General features: G+C 44.3%; 1 protein-coding gene across 1 annotated transcript in view; it reads left to right on the top strand.

Moving 5' to 3' along the window:
• LOC115202003 (zinc finger protein basonuclin-2-like) overlaps positions 1 to 9,604 on the top strand; it is a 32,668-nt gene extending 23,064 nt beyond the window's left edge. Inside the window, exon 3 of the mRNA XM_029765862.1 lies at positions 4,683 to 9,604. Coding sequence (XP_029621722.1) covers positions 4,683 to 5,520 — 838 coding nt within the window. The 3' untranslated portion in view covers positions 5,521 to 9,604. The remainder of the gene's footprint in view (positions 1 to 4,682) is intronic.
• Positions 9,605 to 21,613: the final 12,009 nt, after the last annotated feature.

The following is a 21,613-nucleotide window of genomic DNA, read 5'->3' on the forward strand; positions in this document are numbered from 1 at the left end:
ACACACACACACACACACACACACACACACACACACACAGCTAATAGAGTACAGAGGGTCCTCTAACATCTAGCTGCTAGTTGTACATCAATACAGTAACAGTACAGTGTTTCCCTCCAGCCCCCTGGCCACCAGGCGCTCAGCGGTAAATGATTGCATATTTATTGTGGAGGGCGGCACACACACACACACACAGCAGTGGTAGTATGATTAACGTCTGAAAGGCGTACCGACCAGTAATCGGCCTTATTATCCTCGTTAATCATATTTTCTTAAATCAACGACAGGGCCTCTCTCCCTCTTTTTCCACATGTTTATATTAAGACTCTTCCTTGTTTTATTCATTTTCATCCCTCCATCGGAGAACTGTCACCAGGTGCTTTCCCGCACTTATTTCCCATGATGCACTAGTGTGCGGCGGCCCCTCGTCCCCACACGCATGGAGGGATGCAGAGTGAAGGTTAATTACGTTTGAGAGCCACTCTCTCTCTCATCCTCCTGTCCCTCTCTCTCTCATCCTCCTGCCCCTCTCTCTCATCCTCCTGCCCCTCTCTCTCCTCCTCCTCCCCCTCCTCCTCCTCTCTCTCCTCCTCCTCCTCTCTCTCCTCCTCCCCTGCTCCCTTCAAGCCATGTGGGCCCAATCTCTGGTAGAACTTCAGTGAAGCTGCAGTCTCTTGATTTGCCATGCTTAAACAAAGGCCTGATCATTTATAGAGAGAATGTGTTATTTAATTTAGCCACAGATCCCGGGTTCAAAATACAAAATATCTACTGATGAACAGTATGTTAATGACATTACACTGTGAAATAGGACTTTTATGTTAATTTATCTTTGATACATTTGGGTTTTGTGGATAAAGACAAAAAGATAATCAGAGAATCACTTTCAGAAGGCTTTCGTTTGGAACAATAAGCGTCGCAAATATTTCACATTCTGTAAGTAATTGTAGGCTAATATAATGACAGGGCTTTGTTGATGTGATCTGTAACTTAGCCTTCTATCGAAACCTCTATGGTGTGTCTGTGTAGGAATATTCCCTGAGAGGAATATTCCTTTTATGAACTTTTTTATCAAGTTTCTCCAGCTAGTATAGCTAGTAGAGAATAAAGACAGATAATGATGAATGTGTTACCCAACCCCTCGATCATCCTCCCACCTCTCCACTCCAAACCTCATCACATAGCAACCCCACATGACAGCAGAGGCAAAGAACCCATCAGTGTCAGTTTAATATGACTTCACTTTGCTCATTACGACTCATTTAGACAGTGCACACACACTCACACACACACACACCCGGTATAGAGAGAAGGACAGGGCCATTGGAGGAGAGACGGGAGCCTAAAGATGATTAACGTTGGCTGGGACAGGCGCGTTAGCTAGCTAGCCTCTCTCTCTCTCCTCCTACTCTGCACAAACAAAATGGCCTCTCAAGAGGCCTCCCCCGTCTTTGGTCGAAGATGAGACTGTCAATTTGGTTTTCCTGCCACATTACTGGTCATCAGGGAGGGAGAGGTGGAGAAGGGAGAGAGGGAACGGAGAAGTTTGGTTTGGGGGGTAGAGGAATGGGGAAGAAGGGGAGTGAAATAGTGGTGGCAGAGTGATGGAGACAGGGAGATGGGGCAGAGGGTAAATCTGATAAATGAAGGAATCTGTATATGGCCTCTAAATGAGGAAGATCTACCCCCAAGAATATAACTGCAGACTGATACACTTCCAGTGAATATCTTTAGAGATAGGGAGGAGATGCGTCTATCACCGGTGCAGGTGAATTCCTCCGCATGTCTATTCAAGCAGCCATTATTCACGCCACATTCCACAGGCTTGAACTGTTCAAAAGATGCAGATGAACAATTTATTTATTTATTTTAAACAGTAATCACTAATTGTTTGATTACTCAACACGTCTTTTTTCCCTCAGTATGTGGTCTTTGTGAATGACAGTATAACGACCAGAAGGGACATGTACATGTACAATGTAGATGGGTTGTGTGTTAGTTATTCAGTCGTGGTTTTGATGTTGTGATCTAGTATAAATGCTGATATCACAGTAATGACATATGGCTGATGCAGTAGTACTTAGTGATACTGTAGTAATTCAGGGTACTTACTGCATGGCACTTAGCATGTGTTTTAACCTCATCAGTCAGGGAGCCATGGCAGTCTAGAAGGTTTAACCTCATCAGTCAGGGAGCCATGGCAGTCTAGAAGTTTTAATCTCATCAGTCAGGGAGCCATGGCAGTCTAGAAGTTTTAACCTCATCAGTCAGGGAGCCATGGCAGTCTAGAAGTTTTAACCTCATCAGTCAGGGAGCCATGGCAGACTAGAAGTTAACCTCATCAGTCAGGGAGCCATGGCAGTCTAGAAGTTTTAACCTCATCAGTCAGGGAGCCATGGCAGACTAGAAGTTTTAACCTCATCGGTCAGGGAGCCATGGCAGACTAGAAGTTTTAACCTCATCGGTCAGGGAGCCATGGCAGTCTAGAAGGTTTAACCTCATCAGTCAGGGAGCCATGGCAGACTAGAAGTTTTAACCTCATCGGTCAGGGAGCCATGGCAGACTAGAAGTTTTAACCTCATCGGTCAGGGAGCCATGGCAGTCTAGAAGGTTTAACCTCATCAGTCAGGGAGCCATGGCAGACTAGAGCTTATGAGCAGTGTGGGGGTGTGGCTTTAGGGGTGGAGACATGTTGCAAAGGACCCGCCTACCTGAGCATCAACAGCATACGGCCCAATCACATTAACTAATGCCATAGCCTGTTGGCATCCCCACTGAAAACAATCAACAAACCAATCAAATTGAATATAATCGGTGTAACAAAATATTTTCTGACAGTATTCTACTGACTGTCTAGACCCAATTGTTTGTTTATTGGTCGTGGAAACAGTCATTTCTCCATCTACACAGGGATACATTAGGAGAGACGAGGAGTCCTGACTATTTGGACCTGAAGATAACACCATCAGTGTATCAGACTGTTACCATAGGTTAAAAGAAGAGAACTAAGAATGTTCATGAGTCTCAGAACATGGATGTACTGTATATTTTCTCTCTCTCTCTCTCTCTTTCACACACACACACACGCTTGCGCGCACAGGCACACACGCGGCAGTGACAACCACAGCCAATCGATTCTCCCCGCTCCTCGATGCTGACAATGCTCAAGTGGACGGTGCTCCTGTTTGCTTCCTCTTGTAACACAGAAAGAAAGGGCCCCTCCATTCCAATGAATGTATACTATTTTTACCCTCTTGCAGGAGAATGTCCGATAGGGAACTAAATAATTAAAGGCAAGGGACCCTTTTTGACTGCATCAACCATGGCACTGCTGGTAAGCTCTACTATACATTGTGAATCCATTTGCCCTCGTCCTGTCCTGCAAAGGACGTCTGTTTTTAGTTTGTCACACCCTCCACCGTGACCTTTTGCCTTGCATGAAACCCCCTCACATTTAAAAGCACTGCTTGATATTCCTTAGTCGTTGCTTACTTTTGTTTAATTTCACTTTAAAAGTCTTGATTTCATTTGAAAAGTCCCCTAACATGTTGTATTGTGGACAGTGGGATGTGTATACTGTGCCACCTCCATATCTGGCACCAGTTATTACTCACTTTTCTTTGTCCATTTTATTGTGCCATTTGCTGTGGTGGAGCCTGCATTCCTCCCAGTCTGAAATGGCAACTGTGGAATTGGAGGGAAGAAGCATTGAATTTGAGCTGTCAAAACACATTTTACCTCACATCTTTTGGCATGGCTTTGCAATGCAGACTGCTACACCTCACAAACAATACCCTTTAGCTCTAGCAAGCTTTAGCAAGGCACCAGATCCAGGCTTACACTTCCTTGTTGTGAATTCGATGGCAGTGGCTATGCGTTATGAGATACTACTGCTCTCTGTGTGAAAAAGCGGCCATTTTTATTTCTTAAAGCGAAGGGGATACATGGGGATCATACGTTTAAAAAGGGGGGCCTGATTAAGCCACTTCCAATAGGGAGCCAGTGTGATAATGCTGTCGGAGATCTAATACGCTATCCAGTTTCCCTCGATTATCGCATTACCACAGCTCCAATCAATTGATAAACTCCCATTCAATATGGTGGAGTATTTAATTGAGTCAGAGTCTATTGGATTTGCAGCGGGGCTGTGCTAGACGTGCTGACTGTGGTAAACACCGTGGCGGGATGCTCTCGCCACACCGCGTTAGACCAGTTAGGGGAATGCTAAGAGAAGGACTGGGTAGAGTTTCTCTCACCTAAAAGGGAGGGGCATTGGAAGCCACTTCAACGTAGGTTCCTCTTGATAGGTTAAGTAAGTAAGTTAAAGAGTGAGGAGAGGTTCTAGAACAAGGTGAATCGTTTAGTAGTTATTATGTCTGGCGTGAGGTCAGGGGTTAGTGAAGAGGACAGGAAGAGAGGAGGGTTATTGAAAATGTAGTGACTGATACAATATCATTCAAATACTTAGAACTCCAAGCATAGGTGCATGTGTTGGGCCAAACAGAACACGTGTATTGGAATGCAAAATGTAACATCTTTCTAAAAAGATCTGAGAATGTTACCACTCCAGTCATTGTTTAAAGCGCTGAAACACCATTGTGCTTGATTTGACAACTTGTTTTGCCATTTTCTTATGAAAACGATCTCTCTCTACCTCCCCCTTCATTATGTCTTTCCACCAGGCACAGCTCCAACATCAACCTGCATCGCAAACTGCTTACCAAAGAGCTGGACGACATTGTCCTGGACCCCCAACTCACACCGCTTCCCAAGGACCTGCGTGCTGAGTTCCTGGCTAAGATCTATGCTGGGCACCACTTGGGCCTGGACGCCATGGCAGGGGCGGGCATTGGCGGCGCCAGCCTGGGGGGAGGAGGGCTGAACCGTGATGCCAGCCTCCCGGCAGGCACCGATTACCCCCACCACCACCCCCTAAACCGTCACCATCACCACCACCACCACCCCCTCCACCACACCAACGGCTTCTACCACCGCGGTGGCCCCCCAGACGACTACATGGTGCTGGACCTGAGCACCGCGTCCAGCGTTCAGTCCAGCGGGTCAGTCCATTCATCACGCCAGTCGGACGAGGGCAGCGACGAGGGCATCCTATTGGATGACCTGGAGGAGGAGGGGGAGGAGGGAGGGGTCAGCGACGGGGAGGACTGCTCCCAGCATGCCCCGGGGCAGGCAGGGGCCGGGGGGCGGCGGGACCAGGTCGGCGAGGAAGGAGTCGGAGGAAGATCGGAAGAAGGTCTGACCGGCGCCGACCCCTCCTCGCCGACCGTTCTGTCTTCCACCGGTGGCAGTGGTGGGATCCTGTGCAGCATCTGCCACAAAGTGTACAGCAACAAAGGGACCCTGCGCGTGCACTACAAGACTGTGCACCTGCGCGAGATGCACAAGTGCAAAGTGGCCGGCTGCAACATGATGTTCTCCTCGGTGCGTAGCCGCAACCGCCACTCTCAGAACCCCAACCTCCACAAAAACAACGTGCCCTTCACCACCATGGTAGACTAGCCCAACCCCCTGGCCCCCCTGTCTGGCCAACTCTACCCCCTTCCTCGACTCCCTCCTCACCCCAAACCATGAGCTCTTACCCCCAGGAACTACACCTTATCACCCTTAGACATCATGCACCACAGTTCTATTTCCCTTCGATGAGATCCAGTGACTATATACAGTAAGCGTTGTGACTTTTGACCTTTCCTTCTTTGGAAGAACGAGGATGAGACACTTGAAGTGTCTTTATTCCAAAAACTGGCCCTGCCGGTTTCCCATAAACCCCATTTCCTATTTCCCATATGTCTTTGTTTTTGTCCATCTCCAAAGAATCTATTCAAACTCTTATTTGTGACTGTTGCCTGCAGAAATGATAATAACAATGAAAAAAATATAAATCTTCTTGTTGTATTTGTGTAATGATAGCTTTTAAAGGAAACCCCATACAAGAGCATGACTGCTTCATTTGTAAATAATATGTCCCAAGAGGCTATTGGTGTAAAACAATTGTATTTGATGGTTGTTAGCTATTTTTTTGTTTTTATGTTACAATACAATACTCCCTGCCCTAAGGTAGGCAAGAAAGAGGTAGCATCTTTACTAGCTTGACTCATTTATGTCCGTTTTTAAACCCATTTTTAAACTGAGAAGAACTAACGATCATGTGACTGGTTGTATCTACTTGTTAGATATGCGGAGGTTGCCGGCATGCTTTTTTTTTGGCTCCTACACCAATATCATTCTCTGTTCTTTTGTTATCATTTATAGCTTTTACTATACCAATTCAGTTTTTCGCACTTTGCAACTATACAAGCGGGATGTGTAATATTATTACAAGGAGGACTTTGCAAATGGTTGGTTTCCGTGATGTTCGGGGTCTGATAGAAGGGGAAATGACTTAGCATACTTATGGCAGTTCATTTTTTTGGGGGGGGCACATGTTCAGTTTCAAAAACGCTATTTCACAACAAAAGACCCATATTTGTCCTGAATGAAACCCAACATCTGCCCCATTTACTCAAATAATCCTATTCAGAAAAAGTCTAAGTATTTCTACTCTACCAGATACAGTAACGTGACTGACTACAATACAGCTGCTGTTTTTGAAGGCAGAAGATTTAAGTATTGAGGAATTTGTTTGTGTTATTTTCATTTCAAGGAGTGTAAACCCAGTGTGTGACTGTAATATCATAGTACTTAGCTACAGAGGTTGAAGTAGGCTATTCTTTCTACTGCATGTGGTATTTGTGATCTAAAACAAGCATTGGTTGAGTGTCCTATTATTTTATACACATTTCCATGCAAAAAATGGCCATCCTATCAGAAGTATTGTGAATGTCACATTGTTTTATAATCAAAGAAATAGCCCTTAAACTGTGACCAAAACAAAAAGAAGCATTGGTTTTTAAAACAAACTATATTTTTCCGCCATACAGTTGTACTTTAACTTACACCCCATAAATTGATATGATGCACTTGAGTCTTATGCCTTTTGCTATATTTTTTCTGATTGTTAGCTTCAAACGTGAACTCTGTGACTCTGTCGCCATTGCCTGGCTGTTTTCGGAGTTATTTGCAGCCATTTTCCTTGTTTCCATACAAATCTTAAGGTACAAATATTTCAGATAACTAGGCAATGTAGCCAGGGGAAGGAAGGGGTATTTATTGGCGAGTGAAGTTATCTTGATGCAGATGTCTTGTCCAATATGAATTCCTTGTTTTTTTTCAAGAAAAGAAAAAAAGAAAGACAGATCGGTCTTCATTTTGAGTCTGTGCCCTTGAGTTGATGGTTATTATTGTGTTTTTGTCGTGTTACTATGGATGTGAAAAAATGGAGAGCTCATCTTTCGTGATTGGTGCTTAAGGGGATAAAAACGCACAGTGTTATGTGGTATACAGTATTCAAACCCCCGTTATATCCATGAAAGTGTTGGACAATTTTTTTTTTTTATGACTTCAACTATTTTGCAATGGGCATGATCGACCCTTTGATGGACACATTGGCGCAAACTCTTAAGACTTAGCTTCTCCTCTCTCCTCACTCAACCAACCTCCACGACACCGACAGCAGTCTTCACCCCTCTCCTCTCTCTGAAGAGAGAGAGAAAGAGCTGATCTGAGTGAAAGGGGATGCGGAGGTGGAGGGCTGACTCGAGAGGAAGAAGGGATGACAGTGAGGATCATTAAAAATGTGCTGTTCCACCGTTACCTGGAGGCCTTCTGACGCTGATCTGTCTAATATCTCACTTGTCACTTCATTACACCGCCAGACGTGAATGTTGCTGACAGGACTGTGACGCCGAAAGAGATCCAAACCGGTCTCCCGGTCTCTCTCTCTCTCTCTCTCTCTCTCTCCCCATCCCTGAGAGAAACTACCCCGCCCCCCCTCCTCTTCCCCCTCAAACCACCACTCACCCCCCTCCACTCGCCCCCTTCTCGGGTCCTATAGGGACACAGACTAATAGTGTACCCTTAAGTTGACTGGACGCCCATCACCGTAGAAAAAGGATGTGTAATTGCCTGTTTATCCCAGGTGAAGGAAAGGTTTGTACAGGAACCTTCGGCTACTTCCTGGAGTGGCGCTGAGGCGCAGCCTGCCTCATTTGCTCAGCGCACCGTACTGCACCTTACCGCCACGGGCCCAGCCGGAGAAGTACAGAAGTGTCACTCCAGGAACCCTGCTGACAGCTGTCTCTCTCTCTCACACACACACACACACACACACACACACACACACACACACACACACACACACACACACACACACACACACACACACACACACACCCTGCTAACAGGCCAGTGGGATGACAGCAACGAGAGGACTTGTTAACCTCTGGTGATGGGCGGGAAACAAGGACACCCCGAGGCAGAGAGAGGGGGGAGAGAGAGAGAGAGAGGGAAAAGAGAGAGCGAGCTCATCCACGGTCCATCACTATGTAATAAAGCAGGCTGTCCAGTGTTAGCATTCCAGCCTTGTCACTGCAGGGCACGCTAGCGTTTCATTAGGGAGAACAGTGAACTGAATGCATTCAACTGAAATGTGTCTTCTGCATTTAACCCAACCCCTCTGAATCAGAGAGGAGCGGAAGCCCCTCTTTGAAAGTGTTCGATGGCTTACGATGAATACCGTGGATATAAAAGAACTGGGAGAAAGCTCGGGAAGGCCAATCAGTCTGGTTTGGAATCAACACGCAGTCTATTGAGGAACGTGAGACTGTAACAAGCTAAGAGTAGTCTTAACTAACCCTGCTGTAGCCAGTGACCTTAGTCTGCCCGGTTCAACTACACAACCTGATCTGATGAGAAAGACAGCAGAACCCAAACGCTTAAACATTCCTCTTGTCCTATTCAATGTTGTAGACCTCTCAAGCAGCCAGGGAGCTCAATCAGTGACCTGTGTATGTTAGTGTGTGTGTTAGTGTGCCAGAGAGAGATTAAATTCCCTTACACTGACTCATCTCTAGCCCCTCTGTCTCTCACTCGATGGCCATGCCAGCACGCCACGGCTCCTGGAGAGAGCTCGCAAATGAGCTGAGAAAACTGCCCTGACATGCAAAAGACCGTCCAGAACAGAATATCCTGACTAGAGGATAGGGAGAGAGAAAGGAGAGTAGAGGGACCGGTCTGAGAACGAAAGCGGTCTGGCCGGGACCTGCGGCAGTCACTTAACAAGGCAGGAGAGATCGAGAGAAGCAGAGAGAGCGAGAAAGCCGTGCCGGCCTTCTTGACTGTCTGGCTGGAAAGCGATGGAGCCCCTTGACCTTTCCACTCTTCTCCCTCTCCTCCTTCACGGGAGACATTACAGTACATTTTCACCTCTCTCCTTCGAGAGGGCCTGAGCCCTCAATCTCCCTCCCTCCCTCTTTCTGTCCATCTTTAACCCACTAGGGTCCAGGACAGAGCCCAGTGGTCAGGCCGATGGGACCATTACTGTCCTGGCTCGGTCCCCAGGAGGAGAAGGCCTCTTAAAACCCTCACTGGCCAGCCTGAGTGGAGTGAGCCTTTAATATTTCATTAGGGGACTCGACTGCCATTATGTCAGTTTCCCCACAACACACCATCACTGAAAGAGAAAGAAAGAAAGAGAAAGAAAGAGAAAGAAAGAAAGAGCGAAAGAAAGCGAGAGAGAGAGTGCGAGCGCGAGAGAAAGCGAGAGAGAGAGTGCGAGCGCGAGAGAGAACGAGAGAGAGAGCGCGAGCGCGAGAGAGAACGAGACAGAGAGCGCGAGCGCGAGAGAGAAAGAGAGCGAGAGCGAACGAGAGAGAGAGAGCGAGAGCGAACGAGAGAGAGAGAGAGCGAGAGAGAGCGAGCGATGGAGAGGGAAGGAGAGAGATGACAATGGAGCAGGTGGGGTTGTCTAGTGATCCGTTATGGATTGTATACCCGTGTCCACTTTGTTTAAGTCTGTGGAGAGCAGGGTAGGACGTTAACCCAGTGTAAGTGGAGGGGGATGTTTGCGAGCTGTCTGGTTAACGTCATCCATCTTGAACAATACATGTGGCGAGGCTCAAAAGACGCATCGGACGATTGGTGGTTTTACAGATGATACGCTGTGGTCCAACATTACCCTTGGAACTTGGTTACAGCAGTTCTACAGTAAATGATCCTGGAACAAATAAAAAACATGCAGAAATGCATAAAATGTGCTTTTTACCCATATATTGTATTTGACAAAAGAACAGCTCACAATCCTTAACATTATATATAGCAAGTCACCCCAAACTATTTACCAACATGCCAATCATACTTTTTATATATAAATAAGCTCAAAAGACTTTGTGTACATTTTCTTTTCCACAGTGATGTTTTTGTGTAGCTGTCTGGTTCTCTTTGTGCTAAACGGCTGTGTTACCGCCCTGCAACCAGAGGCCTGCATCTCAATCAACTCTTATTTTCACTGCCTGGCATAGCAGCATTGCTACAGAGTCACACCGCAAACGGCAGCATCTACAACAGGGGAAGCTTGCATCACTCTTGATTTCATAATGGTGACATTGGCAGCTTCATGAATACTGTATGTCTCCTAAACAGGTTTTTCCCATTAGCAGACTGGAGGAGAAAAAAAGGTCCTCTTTCTTAATTGATTTTGTTTTGTTGCTTTCCTTGTATTTTTCTGTATCATAACGGTCTATGGTTTTTGCATAAAATGCATATGGGTTTTGGGATGTAAATGGAATTCTATTCATATTTTGTCCAAATACCTCTTGTAATTTGTATCAGAATTCTTGTACAATTTTTATATTAAAGATTTATCAGTCACTGGCAATCCGACGCCACGTTGCTTGTCTTTGAAAGGGATTATTATTTGTTTGTGCGTTTGTGTGTGTGCGTGTGTGTGTGCGCGTGTGTGCGTTTTTTCTAGGGGTAAAGGGAGGACATGTTATGAGTGGCTGGAATTTAACAGGGACAGTCTGTCAATCAAGCCGGTCAGACAAGACACGATTTCAGCGGTTTTACTGGCCTGTTTTAATTAAGCTGTGATAAAAATCATTGGGGAAAAGGCTATCTTGACCAATTAGTGGACGATTAGATGAATGAAGTCATTTAAAGATGTGCCAGTGTGAGTTTCCCAGACACTTATTAGACCTAGTCCTGGACTGAAAACAGCCCTATGATTAACAGAGGAGTGGAATGGAGATACATGTGCTTTAAAAAGGGCAATGTGCTTGTCAACAATAATATTATACAGTTGGGTCTGAAATTGACACCCTTGATAAAGATGAGCAATGACGACTGTATAAAATAAATCATTCAAACACTAAGCTATATTTTATGGTCCAAAACATTTGGGAATGATATTATTTTATAATAATACTACTGTTCAGATAAAGAGATGTTGTTTAACAAAAAAAAATATCAAAAAAGGTATGGGTCAACATTAATGTATAACACCTAAAGATTCATATAAATCAAGTAGTCAAAAGTTTTGTTTTTGGTCCCATGTCCATAGCACGCAATGATTACATCAAGCTTGTGACTCTACTAACTTGGTGAATGCATTTGCAATTCGTTTTGGTTGTTTCAGATTATTTTGTGCCCAATAGAAACAAATGGTAAATAATGTAGTGTGTCATTTTGGAGTCACTTTTATTACAAACAAGAATGTTTTCTAAAGACTTCTACATTTATGTGAATGCTACCATGATTACGGATTATCCTGAATGAATCGTAAATAATGATGCGTGAGAAAGCTACAGAGGGTCAAAGATCATCCCCTGATACATGCTAACCTCACCATGACCAATAACAGTGGAGGTTCGCATGTCTCGGGGGTGTATGATCTTCCGCACCAATGTGTTTTGAGGAGACGAGGAGAGAGGACACAAGGAAACAAACTGAGAAAGAGCCCTGGAATTCTGCACAGGAGTTTTCCTCATTCAGGCCTGGATTCAATACCGCAGTGCACTAGACTTTTTGAAAGGTGCCTTGGATTGAATCCCAGCCTCAATATTGTTGTCAGGGAAGCTCCGCGTCAAGAGCAGAGAACTAATGGGATTGGTTGAATGAAAGTTCAGTGGGCAGAGCTTAGAGTGACACGTTAGTGGGTGGAGTTTACAGGTGAGAGTCAAATAAAAAAAGCCCTGGTAGGTTGGAGGTGGATGGGGGCGTTACACATGGGTCGCGACCTGCAAGTTTCCTGGTTCACATCCCGACTGATTGTTTTTGTTACCCAACATTCTAAACGAATTACATTTCTAATCTACTAACTTTGACTGAATACATTTAAATATGTGGACAAAACAGACTTGTACCTTCCCCCTTCTGGCTGATTGGACTAGGCACTGGGATAGGGGCCAGAAGGTCCTAGGTTCAAATCTTGCCAATGCCCATTCAATTCAATTCAATTCAATTCGCTTTATTGGCATGACGTAACAATGTACATATTGCCAAAGCTTACTTTGGATATTTACAATATAAAAAATAAATAAAAATGAGAATCAAAAATTGTCAACGGGACAACAGTAACAACAATAACCAACGGTCAATATAACCATACATTCAACAATAACAATAATCATACAGTTGAGGACATGTGCAGGTTTATTGGTCTGTCAGACACTGTCCCTCAACTTATGGCAGGCAGCAATGTAGTGCGCTGCCAACCCACAGCTCTCTGCGTCCTCCCCCAACAGGATGGGTAGCCTATCCTCATCAGAGAGGTCTTTAAAACCTTGAATAAGGATTTCAAATTTGGGGAAATGACACTCTCTAATTGTTTTATATTTTTGACATTTTGTCAGGAAATGCAGCTCCGTCTCAGGTTCTGCTGTTGTGCAGTGGTTGCACAGCCTTTCCTCTACAGGGAGCCAGGTTTTCCTGTGTCTACCCTTCTCAATGGCAAGGCTGTGCTCACTGAGCCTGTACTTTGTCAAGGTTTTTCTAAGGTTTTGATCAGTAACCATGGTCAAATATTTAGTCATAGTGTACTGTCGATTTAGGGCCAGATAGCACTGCATTTTGCTTTGTGTTTGTGCTTGTGTTTCCCAATAAGCAATGTAGTTTTGTTTTGACTGTGTTGTAATTTGGTTTATTCTGATTGATTGGATGTTCTGGTCCTGAGGCTTCAGTGTGTTAGTAGAACAGGTTTGTGAACTCAGCCCCAGGACCAGCTGGATGAGGGGACTCTTTTCTTTGCTCAGCTCTTGGCATTGCAGGGCTTGGTAATGATATGAGAGGGGGTCACTGTATTTTAGATGTTTCCAAAACTTAATTGCTCTTTTTTGAGTTTTTATTATTAGTGGATATTGGCCTAATTCTGCCCTGCATGCATTGTTTGTAGTTTTCCTCTGGACACGTAGGAGAATCTTACAGAACTCTGCATGTAGGGTTTCAATGGGGTGTTTGTCCCATTTGATGAAATCTTGTTTTGCAAGTGGACCCCACACCTCGCTGCCATAAAGTGCAATTGGTTCAATGACATATTCAATTAGTTTTAGCCAAATTTTAATAGGTATTTCAATTTGAATTTGCTTTTTAATGGCGTAGAATGCCCTGCGTGCTTTCTCTCTCAGTTCATTCACTGCCTCATTAAGGTGTCCAGTTGAGCTTATTTTTAAACCTAAGTAATTGTAGTGTGTACAGTACTCTATATATTTTGTACCAATTGAGAACTTTGATCTAATTCCCTGAGATCTGGATCTTCTCTGGAAAATCATTATTTTAGTCTTTTTGGGGTTTACTGCCAGGGCCCAGGTCTGGCAGTACTGCTCTAGCAGGTCCAGGCTCTGCTGTAGGCCAGGTGCTGTGGGTGACAGCAGGCATAGGTCATCTGCGAAGAGTAGGCATTTAACTTCTGAATTGTGGAGACTAACACCAGGGGCTGAGGATTTTTCTAGAATAGTGGCCAATTCGTTAATGTAAATATTGAAAAGTGCAGGGCTCAGATTGCAACCCTGACGAAGGCCCCGCCCCTGGTTAAAGAATTCTGTCCTTTTCTTACCAATTTTAATGCTGCACATATTGCCAGTATACATTGATTTAATTATGTCATATGTTTTACCCCCTACACCACTTTCAATAACTTTGTAGAACAGTCCTGTATGCCAAATAGAATCAAATGCTTTTTGGAAGTCGATAAAGCAAGTGTATATTTTGGTATTATTTTGGTGGACATGTTTATCTATCAGGGTGTGTAAGGTGTAAATATGATCAGTTGTGCGATGTTTTGGTATAAATCCAATTTGGCTTTTACTCAAGACATTGTGCTTATTAAGGAAGTTTAGAACTCTTACATTGATGATACTACAGAAAACCTTCCCCAGGTTACTGTTCACACAAATGCCTCTGTAATTGTTAGGGTCGAATTTGTCTCCATTCTTAAAGATTGGGGTTATGAGTCCTTGATTCCAGATGTCAGGGAAATAACCTACACTCAGGATCAAATTAAACAATTTTAATATAGCCAATTGAAATTTTGCACTAGTGAGTTTGAGCATTTCATTTAGGATGCCATCAGGTCCGCAGGCTTTTTTAAATTTGAGAGCCTGAAGTTTCTTATAGAGCTCCTGGTCAGTAATTGGGGAGTCCAATGGGTTTTGATTGTCCTTTATAGCTTTTTCTAATCCATTCAACTTCTCATGGATTTGGCGTTGTTCTGCGTTTGTGTCAATTTGAACGGTGTTGTAGAGTGTTTTGAAATGGGTTGTCCATATGTCACCATTTTGTATTGCTAATTCCTCTTGTTTATATTTTTTTAGTTTTTTCCAATTTTGCCAAAAGTTGTTTGTGTTTATGGACTCCTCAATTAGTGTCAGCTGCTTGCTGTTGTACTGTGCTTTTTTGGTTCTGAGTGTACGTTTATAGAGTTTTAAAGTCTCACAGTAATGAAGGCGTAATTCACCATTATTTGGGTCTCTGTGCTTTTGGTTGGATAGTGTTCTAAGTTTTTTCCTTATAATTTTACAATCTGCATCAAACCAGTTGTCATCTGTGATTTTTTTAGTTTTGTTTTTTATCAATTTCAATTGTGCTTCTTTTGCCGTTTGCCTGAATATATAGTTGATGTTTCGTACTGCTAGATTGATGCCTTCTTTACTGTGAGTGAATGTGGTATCCAGAAAGTTATCTAAGAGTGTTTGGATATTTTGGTTCCAGGTTGCTTTCTGGTATTCTTCTGTGCTGTTTTGGGCCCATCTGTATGAATTTCTGATGTTGTACAGCTTACTGGGCTGTGAATGTGTGGTTGTTTCCAGGTCTGTTCTTTTGAGGAACAACGTAATTTGGCTGTGATCAGACAGAGGTGTTAGTGGCTTGACAGTGAATGAGCTGAGAGAGAAAGGGTCCATGTCTGTGATCTCCGAAAAGGTACTTTCCCTAGCACGGAATTCACCCCCTCAACACCCAAACCATACCTCAACTTTTGCTAGTAGGGCTGGCTGGAGGATTTTCGCTATTTCGCTAATACTTTGGGGGTAATTGATCCCAAGGTCTAAGGTTCCTCCCCAATAAGAAGTTTCTCCAATGCATTTTGAGGAAGGAGATAGGATGGGAGGAATCAAGGAAATACGATTGGAGATCCACCCATACACTAAAGCACAAGAGACTACAAGAGGTGTGGTATTAACCCACATTCTTTTGGTTGTAAAGCTGGGATTTAAACTTAGGCTTTAGACAAATTAAAAATCATTGTTTTGCCATCGATCATCCAAACAGCCAGTAGCCTAGTGATTTGTTGATATCCTGGAAAAGGTTTTACAAGCACACCAACCCTGATACTGTAGCATCACCAGGAGTGTATTCATTAGTCTATTAGAGTTTCTATTAATTTGTTTTGCACTGTTTCAATGGAAAACAATATATTTATATTGCACGAATTCAGGCGTGTATTCATTAGTCTGATTCCGTTGCAAAACGTTTAGTCTGTTGCAAATCATCTTGCAACAGAAACCATTTACCCTGGGAAGCAAACAGAATGAAACGGGGATGGACCTACCTGAATCATTGCATAACGTTTTGTTTGGAGTAAATGTTTGTTTCAAAACGTTTTGCAACGGAATCCTACTAATGAATACACCCCAGGTAGGTTTTTCCTGTTTCGTTCTGTTTGCTTCCTTGTAAATACACCCAGGAGTTGTAGTGCTAGTGAGATATTGGGCTCGTTTGAGTGGTAAGGCTAAAGCAACCGACTGTAGACAAATGAAGTCTGGTTCATCCACAACAGCCGGACACTAAAGGGGTTTTCCAACAGCAAGGCTCAGATCAACATGCCAGTTACCATTGTTTATAAAAGCTTTTCTATACAAAGTTGAAATAAACATGTCTCCAACCCCAATGTCACACACTCAAAGTGAAACCTTGTGTTCACATTGTACAATCAATTGAGAGAGAGCGCCTCAAATATCATATTCATTTGTATATATCTACTGTATACATGAATCACGGCAAAGTTGGTCCTGTTTCAGTCATGTCTTTGGTCAAGTTTGTGTGGGTCAAACAAAAACACCTTAATGATTGGTTGACAATAGAGCTTCCCACTATGCAGGTGATGGCTGGAAGGTGAAAAGTCAAAACATCATGACCTTTGATCACATGATTTATGTAAAGTTCATGCAGTTGAAATGTAGGCGCAAGCCAGACAATTGTTCACCCCATAATGCAATAAACTTTAAAAAGGTGGTGACCAATGATAGTCACCGACTTGACAAAAGTGATCTGCTCGAACGCACCCAATGATACTTCTGAAAGGCAGACAGACAAGGTTGCACTTTACCAAAACGTGACGATTCTACAATCACAGGTGGAAATTACGCACAAATCACACTGTCGGAAAAATAAACAAGCATAACGGAGGACACTTACATTTCAAACAAACTACTATTATTCCAGTCAAAGTCCTTCAGACAATGGCTCCTCTTCAGTCTGGCCTCTTCTGGCCCTGCGGTTGACTAGTGCTTAGTAAAGGAGATGTTATCTCAATGAGAACAACCTGTAGGAATAAAACATGAAATAAAATCGTTTTTTGTTGCAAGCTTATTCCTAAAAAACCACACCAGCGTCTGCACCTTCAGCTGTGCCTGGGGAAGGAAGTGGATTCAGGGTATTATTGAACATGTCGTCTTTATAATGGCGGCCATCTTGAAGAGTTGCACCATAATATCTCACAATATCCCTTGCACAGGAGGTTGGTGGCACCTTAATTGGAGAGAACAGGCTTGTGGTAATGACTGGAGCAGAATCAGTGGAATGGAATCAAATAAACTCAGCAAAAAAAGAAACGTCCTCTCACTGTTAACTGCGTTTATTTTCAGCAACCCTAAGGTGAAAATATTTGTATCTCACAACTGTATCTCACAACTGAGACATAAACTTGCTGTGAGATGTTACCCCACTCTTTCACCAAGGCACCTGCAAGTTTCCAGACACTTCTGGGGGGAATGGCCCTAGCCCTCACCCTCCGATCCAACAGGTCCCAGACATGCTCAATGGGATTGAGATCCGGGCTCTTCACTGGCCATGGCAGAACACTAACATTCCTATCTTGCAGGAAATCACACACAGAACGAGCAGTACGGCTGGTGGCATTGTCATGCTGGAGGGTCATGTCAGGATGAGCCTGCAGGAAGGGTCCACATGAGGGATTAGGATGTCTTCCCTGTTAACGCACAGCGTTGAGATTGCCTTCAAATGACAACAAGCTCAGTCCGATGATGCTGTGACACACCGCCCCAGACCATGACGGACCCTCCACCTCCAAATCGATCCCGCTCCAGAGTACAGGCCTCGGTGTAATGCTCATTCCTTCGACGATAAACGCGAATCCAATCATCACCCCTGGTGAGACAAAACCGCGACTCGTCAGTGAAGAACACTTTTTGCCAGTCCTGTCTGGTCCAGCGACGGTGGGTTTGTGCCCATAGGCGATGTTGTTGCCGATGATGTCTGGTGAGGACCTGCCTTACAACAGGCCTACAAGCCCTCAGTCCAGCCTCTCTCAGCCTATTGCGGACAGTCTGAGCACTGATGGAGGGATTGTGCGTTCCTGGTGTAACTCGGGCAGTTGTTGTTGCCATCCTGTACCTGTCCCACAGGTGTGATGTTCGGATGTACCGATCCTGTGCAGGTGTTGTTACACGTGATCTGCCACTACGAGGACGATCAGCTGTCCTTCCTGTCTCCCTGTAGCGCTGTCTTAGGCGTCTCACAGTACGGACATTGCAATTTATTGCCCTGGCCACATCTGCAGTCCTCATGCCTCCTTGCAGCATGCCTAAGGCACGTTCACACAGATGAGCAGGGACCCTGGGCATCTTTCTTTTGGTGTTTTTCAAAGTCAGTAGAAAGGCCTCTTTAGTGTCCTAAGTTTTCATAACTGTGACCTTAATTGCCTACCGTCTGTAAGCTGTTAGTGTCTTAACAACCGTTCCACAGGTGCATGTTCATTAATTGTTTATGGTTCATTGAACAAGCATGGGAAACGGTGTTTAAACCCTTTACAATGAAGATCTGTGAAGTTATTTGGAGTTTTACGAATTATCTTTGAAAGACAGGTTCCTGAAAAAGGGATGTTTCTTTATTTTTGCTGAGTTTATTTCAAAACACATGGTTTCCAGCCATACACCCCTTCATCCATTATTATGAGCCGTTCTCCCCTCAGCAGCCTCCTGCGATCCCTAGACAGTGAAATATGCACAGAACATGGTCAATTTAAGAAAAACGGTACTTCCCTGAATTTCTCTTTTCAAATCAACACTAAATCCAAAGGGCTCGATTCAATCCGTATCGCCAAAGTTCAGCGCTATAGCACGATTGAAATTTAAAGACAATGTTCCTGCTTTTGCGGGGACTGCATTAACGGTAAACACCAAATGACCTTTAAAATATTTGTCTAGTTTAGCAGCAGAGAACATTCAATCAAGAAGGCTTCAAACATGACAGGCATTAACAGGACACCATGGATCTAATCGGACAATAACAAAACCATTTTAACAGCCATCACCAGCTTACATCATTAGCTCCGGCGGCAGTCATATTACAAATTGATACGAATGCCACCGGGGATGTAATGTTGGCTTCGGTAAGAAACAGGAACATAATGCTGGCCCTTTTGAAAGTGAAGAAGCAACCGACGGGAGGCAAGGAGGAGGCTTAATGACCTTGAATGAAACAACATTCCTCATTGTCACACGCTGGCTGCTCATCCAGCCGCTGTCGATATGCCGTGGCCCCGTGGCAGAATAATAGTGCTGGTGGTATTGATTACCCAGGGAGGGGGGCAGTAAAATATATTTCCCACAGCATGAGGGCCCACGGCCCCCGCAGCCCCATCGGTGATGGCCCCTCACTGGAGACCCTGGGAGCTACAGAGCTGCCTGGCAGTCTGCGGCTGGTCCACCTGCTACATAACTTACCGTGTTGTGTTCCTGACGGGGCGCTGCCATCCATTGGTCCTGACAAACACACAGCCCCTCCGCTGACCTTCGAGAGGTAGGAGAGGAGGAGAATAGTCGGACGGACGCAGCCGCCGATGGACAGTTGACGTCAGGGACGAGCAGTCTGTCTGTCCTGTCGGATGGGTGAGGTTTTGGAATTACGCTGGTGTCGGTCTGGTCCACTGAGTAGACTCAGGCCTCTTGTCAATGAAGGGAGTTTTTCTCTCTGCTAGGCTAAATGCTTGTACGTATACTGCATGCATGCTGACAAACAATAACCTGTCTTGAAGTATTGCAAAAAACTCTAATAGTTTTCCTAATTTCAGTTTATGTAACAAAATAAGCTAGTATAGTGTAGAGAATCATTGTACCATCTAAACCGCTGTGAAATATATTTTCCATAACCCAAAATATAGTATTTTCAGCTGTTTAAAGCTGGTGTGCAAAATCGAAAGTAAAATACACAAAAATGAAACTTAAGAATAGGAAGCATAAAAATAGCGCAAATCGAACAGATCTACCACCTCTTGGACTTGCTTTCAATGAGAATGACAGATCTATAACTAACATTTCTATGTGAATTTGGTCAGGTCGCCCAAAAAGTTACATATTACAGCTTTAATTGGTCCTCTGAAGCCCAGGAAGGCCACTGGAGTCTGGGGGAGAGGGCGATAGAGAGAGAGAGAGAGACGGAGAGAGGAGACCTGACAGGAGCTGCCTGTTCAGCAGGACTGTCATAATTAGTGCCTGGCCCTGGCCATTCCAGAGAGTTCTTTAAAGAAGCACTTCATCAATAGTGACACGAGCAGGGGGGAACATCTGCCACTGGAGCCACTACTGCCTGCAGCCAGGCAGTCTCAGTCAGTGACACATTTCAATTAAAAATACACTATTCATTTGTAATTAATAGATATATACAAAAACAAGATAAAATGGCTGAACTGCTGTAGTCCATTTGATCAGTTTTACATATACATATTTTTATTTCAGTTTTATTTTGAAACGAATAATGCAATGCCAAACCTGGTCTCGGCCCACCACACACACACACACACACTCGCGCACACACACACACACACACACATCCAATCATTCGGCAGAGGCAGCCTTACATTGGCGAGGAACAATTACCGTTCATTGAGGACTAATTGATTTTAATTGTGTTCTGTAATTGGAGGGAAAATGACCAGAATGAAGAGAAGCAGAAAAGCTTTTATGTGCCAGCGCTTTATCGGTCCCTGAAGTTACCAGCTTCATCAGATCAGGGCTAAAACTCCTCCTGTGAGCCGCCGACCAGGAAATGTCCGTCCTTAAAAAACATATACATAAAATATATAAATAAATATATAGAAGGAAAAAATGAGAAAATAAAAAATACTTTAAAAGTAATAAATCTTAATCAAGTGTTGGGAACCGGGTGGATGAGACTAAACAAGCCAGCGACTGGCTGATTCCTTATAAAAACTAATTTCTGGTAACATGAGCCCTGGCTAGGATGGGCTTGTCAACGGATTAGACTTTTTACTGGGGCCGTATCGATTCTGTTCTACACCAGCCAGGCCTGCATTGCTGGCTAATGCTATTGACGAGCCATCAGTCTTGTCCAAAAGTGTGGAGGCATGCGGCTCTTTTCTGAGGCTGAACAGAGGGAGAGGGGAGAGGGAGAGGGAGGGAGAGAGAGGGAGGGAGAGAGAGGGAAGGGAAGAGAGGAAAAAACATCAATGGACAGTGATGGAGAGCAGGGAGCAGGGCGAAGCTGCAAGCGCAGCATACACACACAGACCCTGTCCATGGTTTGGGAACACTAAATTAGAAAAAAGACAAAAGGGATGAGAGAGGGAGAAACAGTAAACAGCCGCATCGATCCAACTAGCGTTGGGCAAATCAAACCATTACTGCCTTAGTCTGGACTGTGTCAGTCGGTGGCATAGAACCCGGGGCGAAGGGGAGAGAGCCCGTAGAATCAGTGTCAGTATGCACCAAGGGTCACCCACTGGGTGGCCTGCAACACATCGCTTTTTGTTGCCTGCGTTGGACCTCCGTCCTCAGCAGCACTGCTGAAACAAATGTGTCATTGTCAGATCACAGATATCCCTTTACTGTACCTTTAGACAAATGTGTCTCAGACATTCGAGTGCTTCTGCTACCCACAAGGTGCATCAAAAGGTGAAAGAGGAGTCTGGTCAGGAAGGAGTTAACTCCGAGTGGCGGTTAGAAGAAAATTCAACCTGGCTTGTCAA

The sequence above is a fragment of the Salmo trutta genome, chromosome 11 (genome assembly GCF_901001165.1).
Source record: "Salmo trutta chromosome 11, fSalTru1.1, whole genome shotgun sequence".
Classification (NCBI taxonomy): domain Eukaryota; kingdom Metazoa; phylum Chordata; class Actinopteri; order Salmoniformes; family Salmonidae; genus Salmo; species Salmo trutta.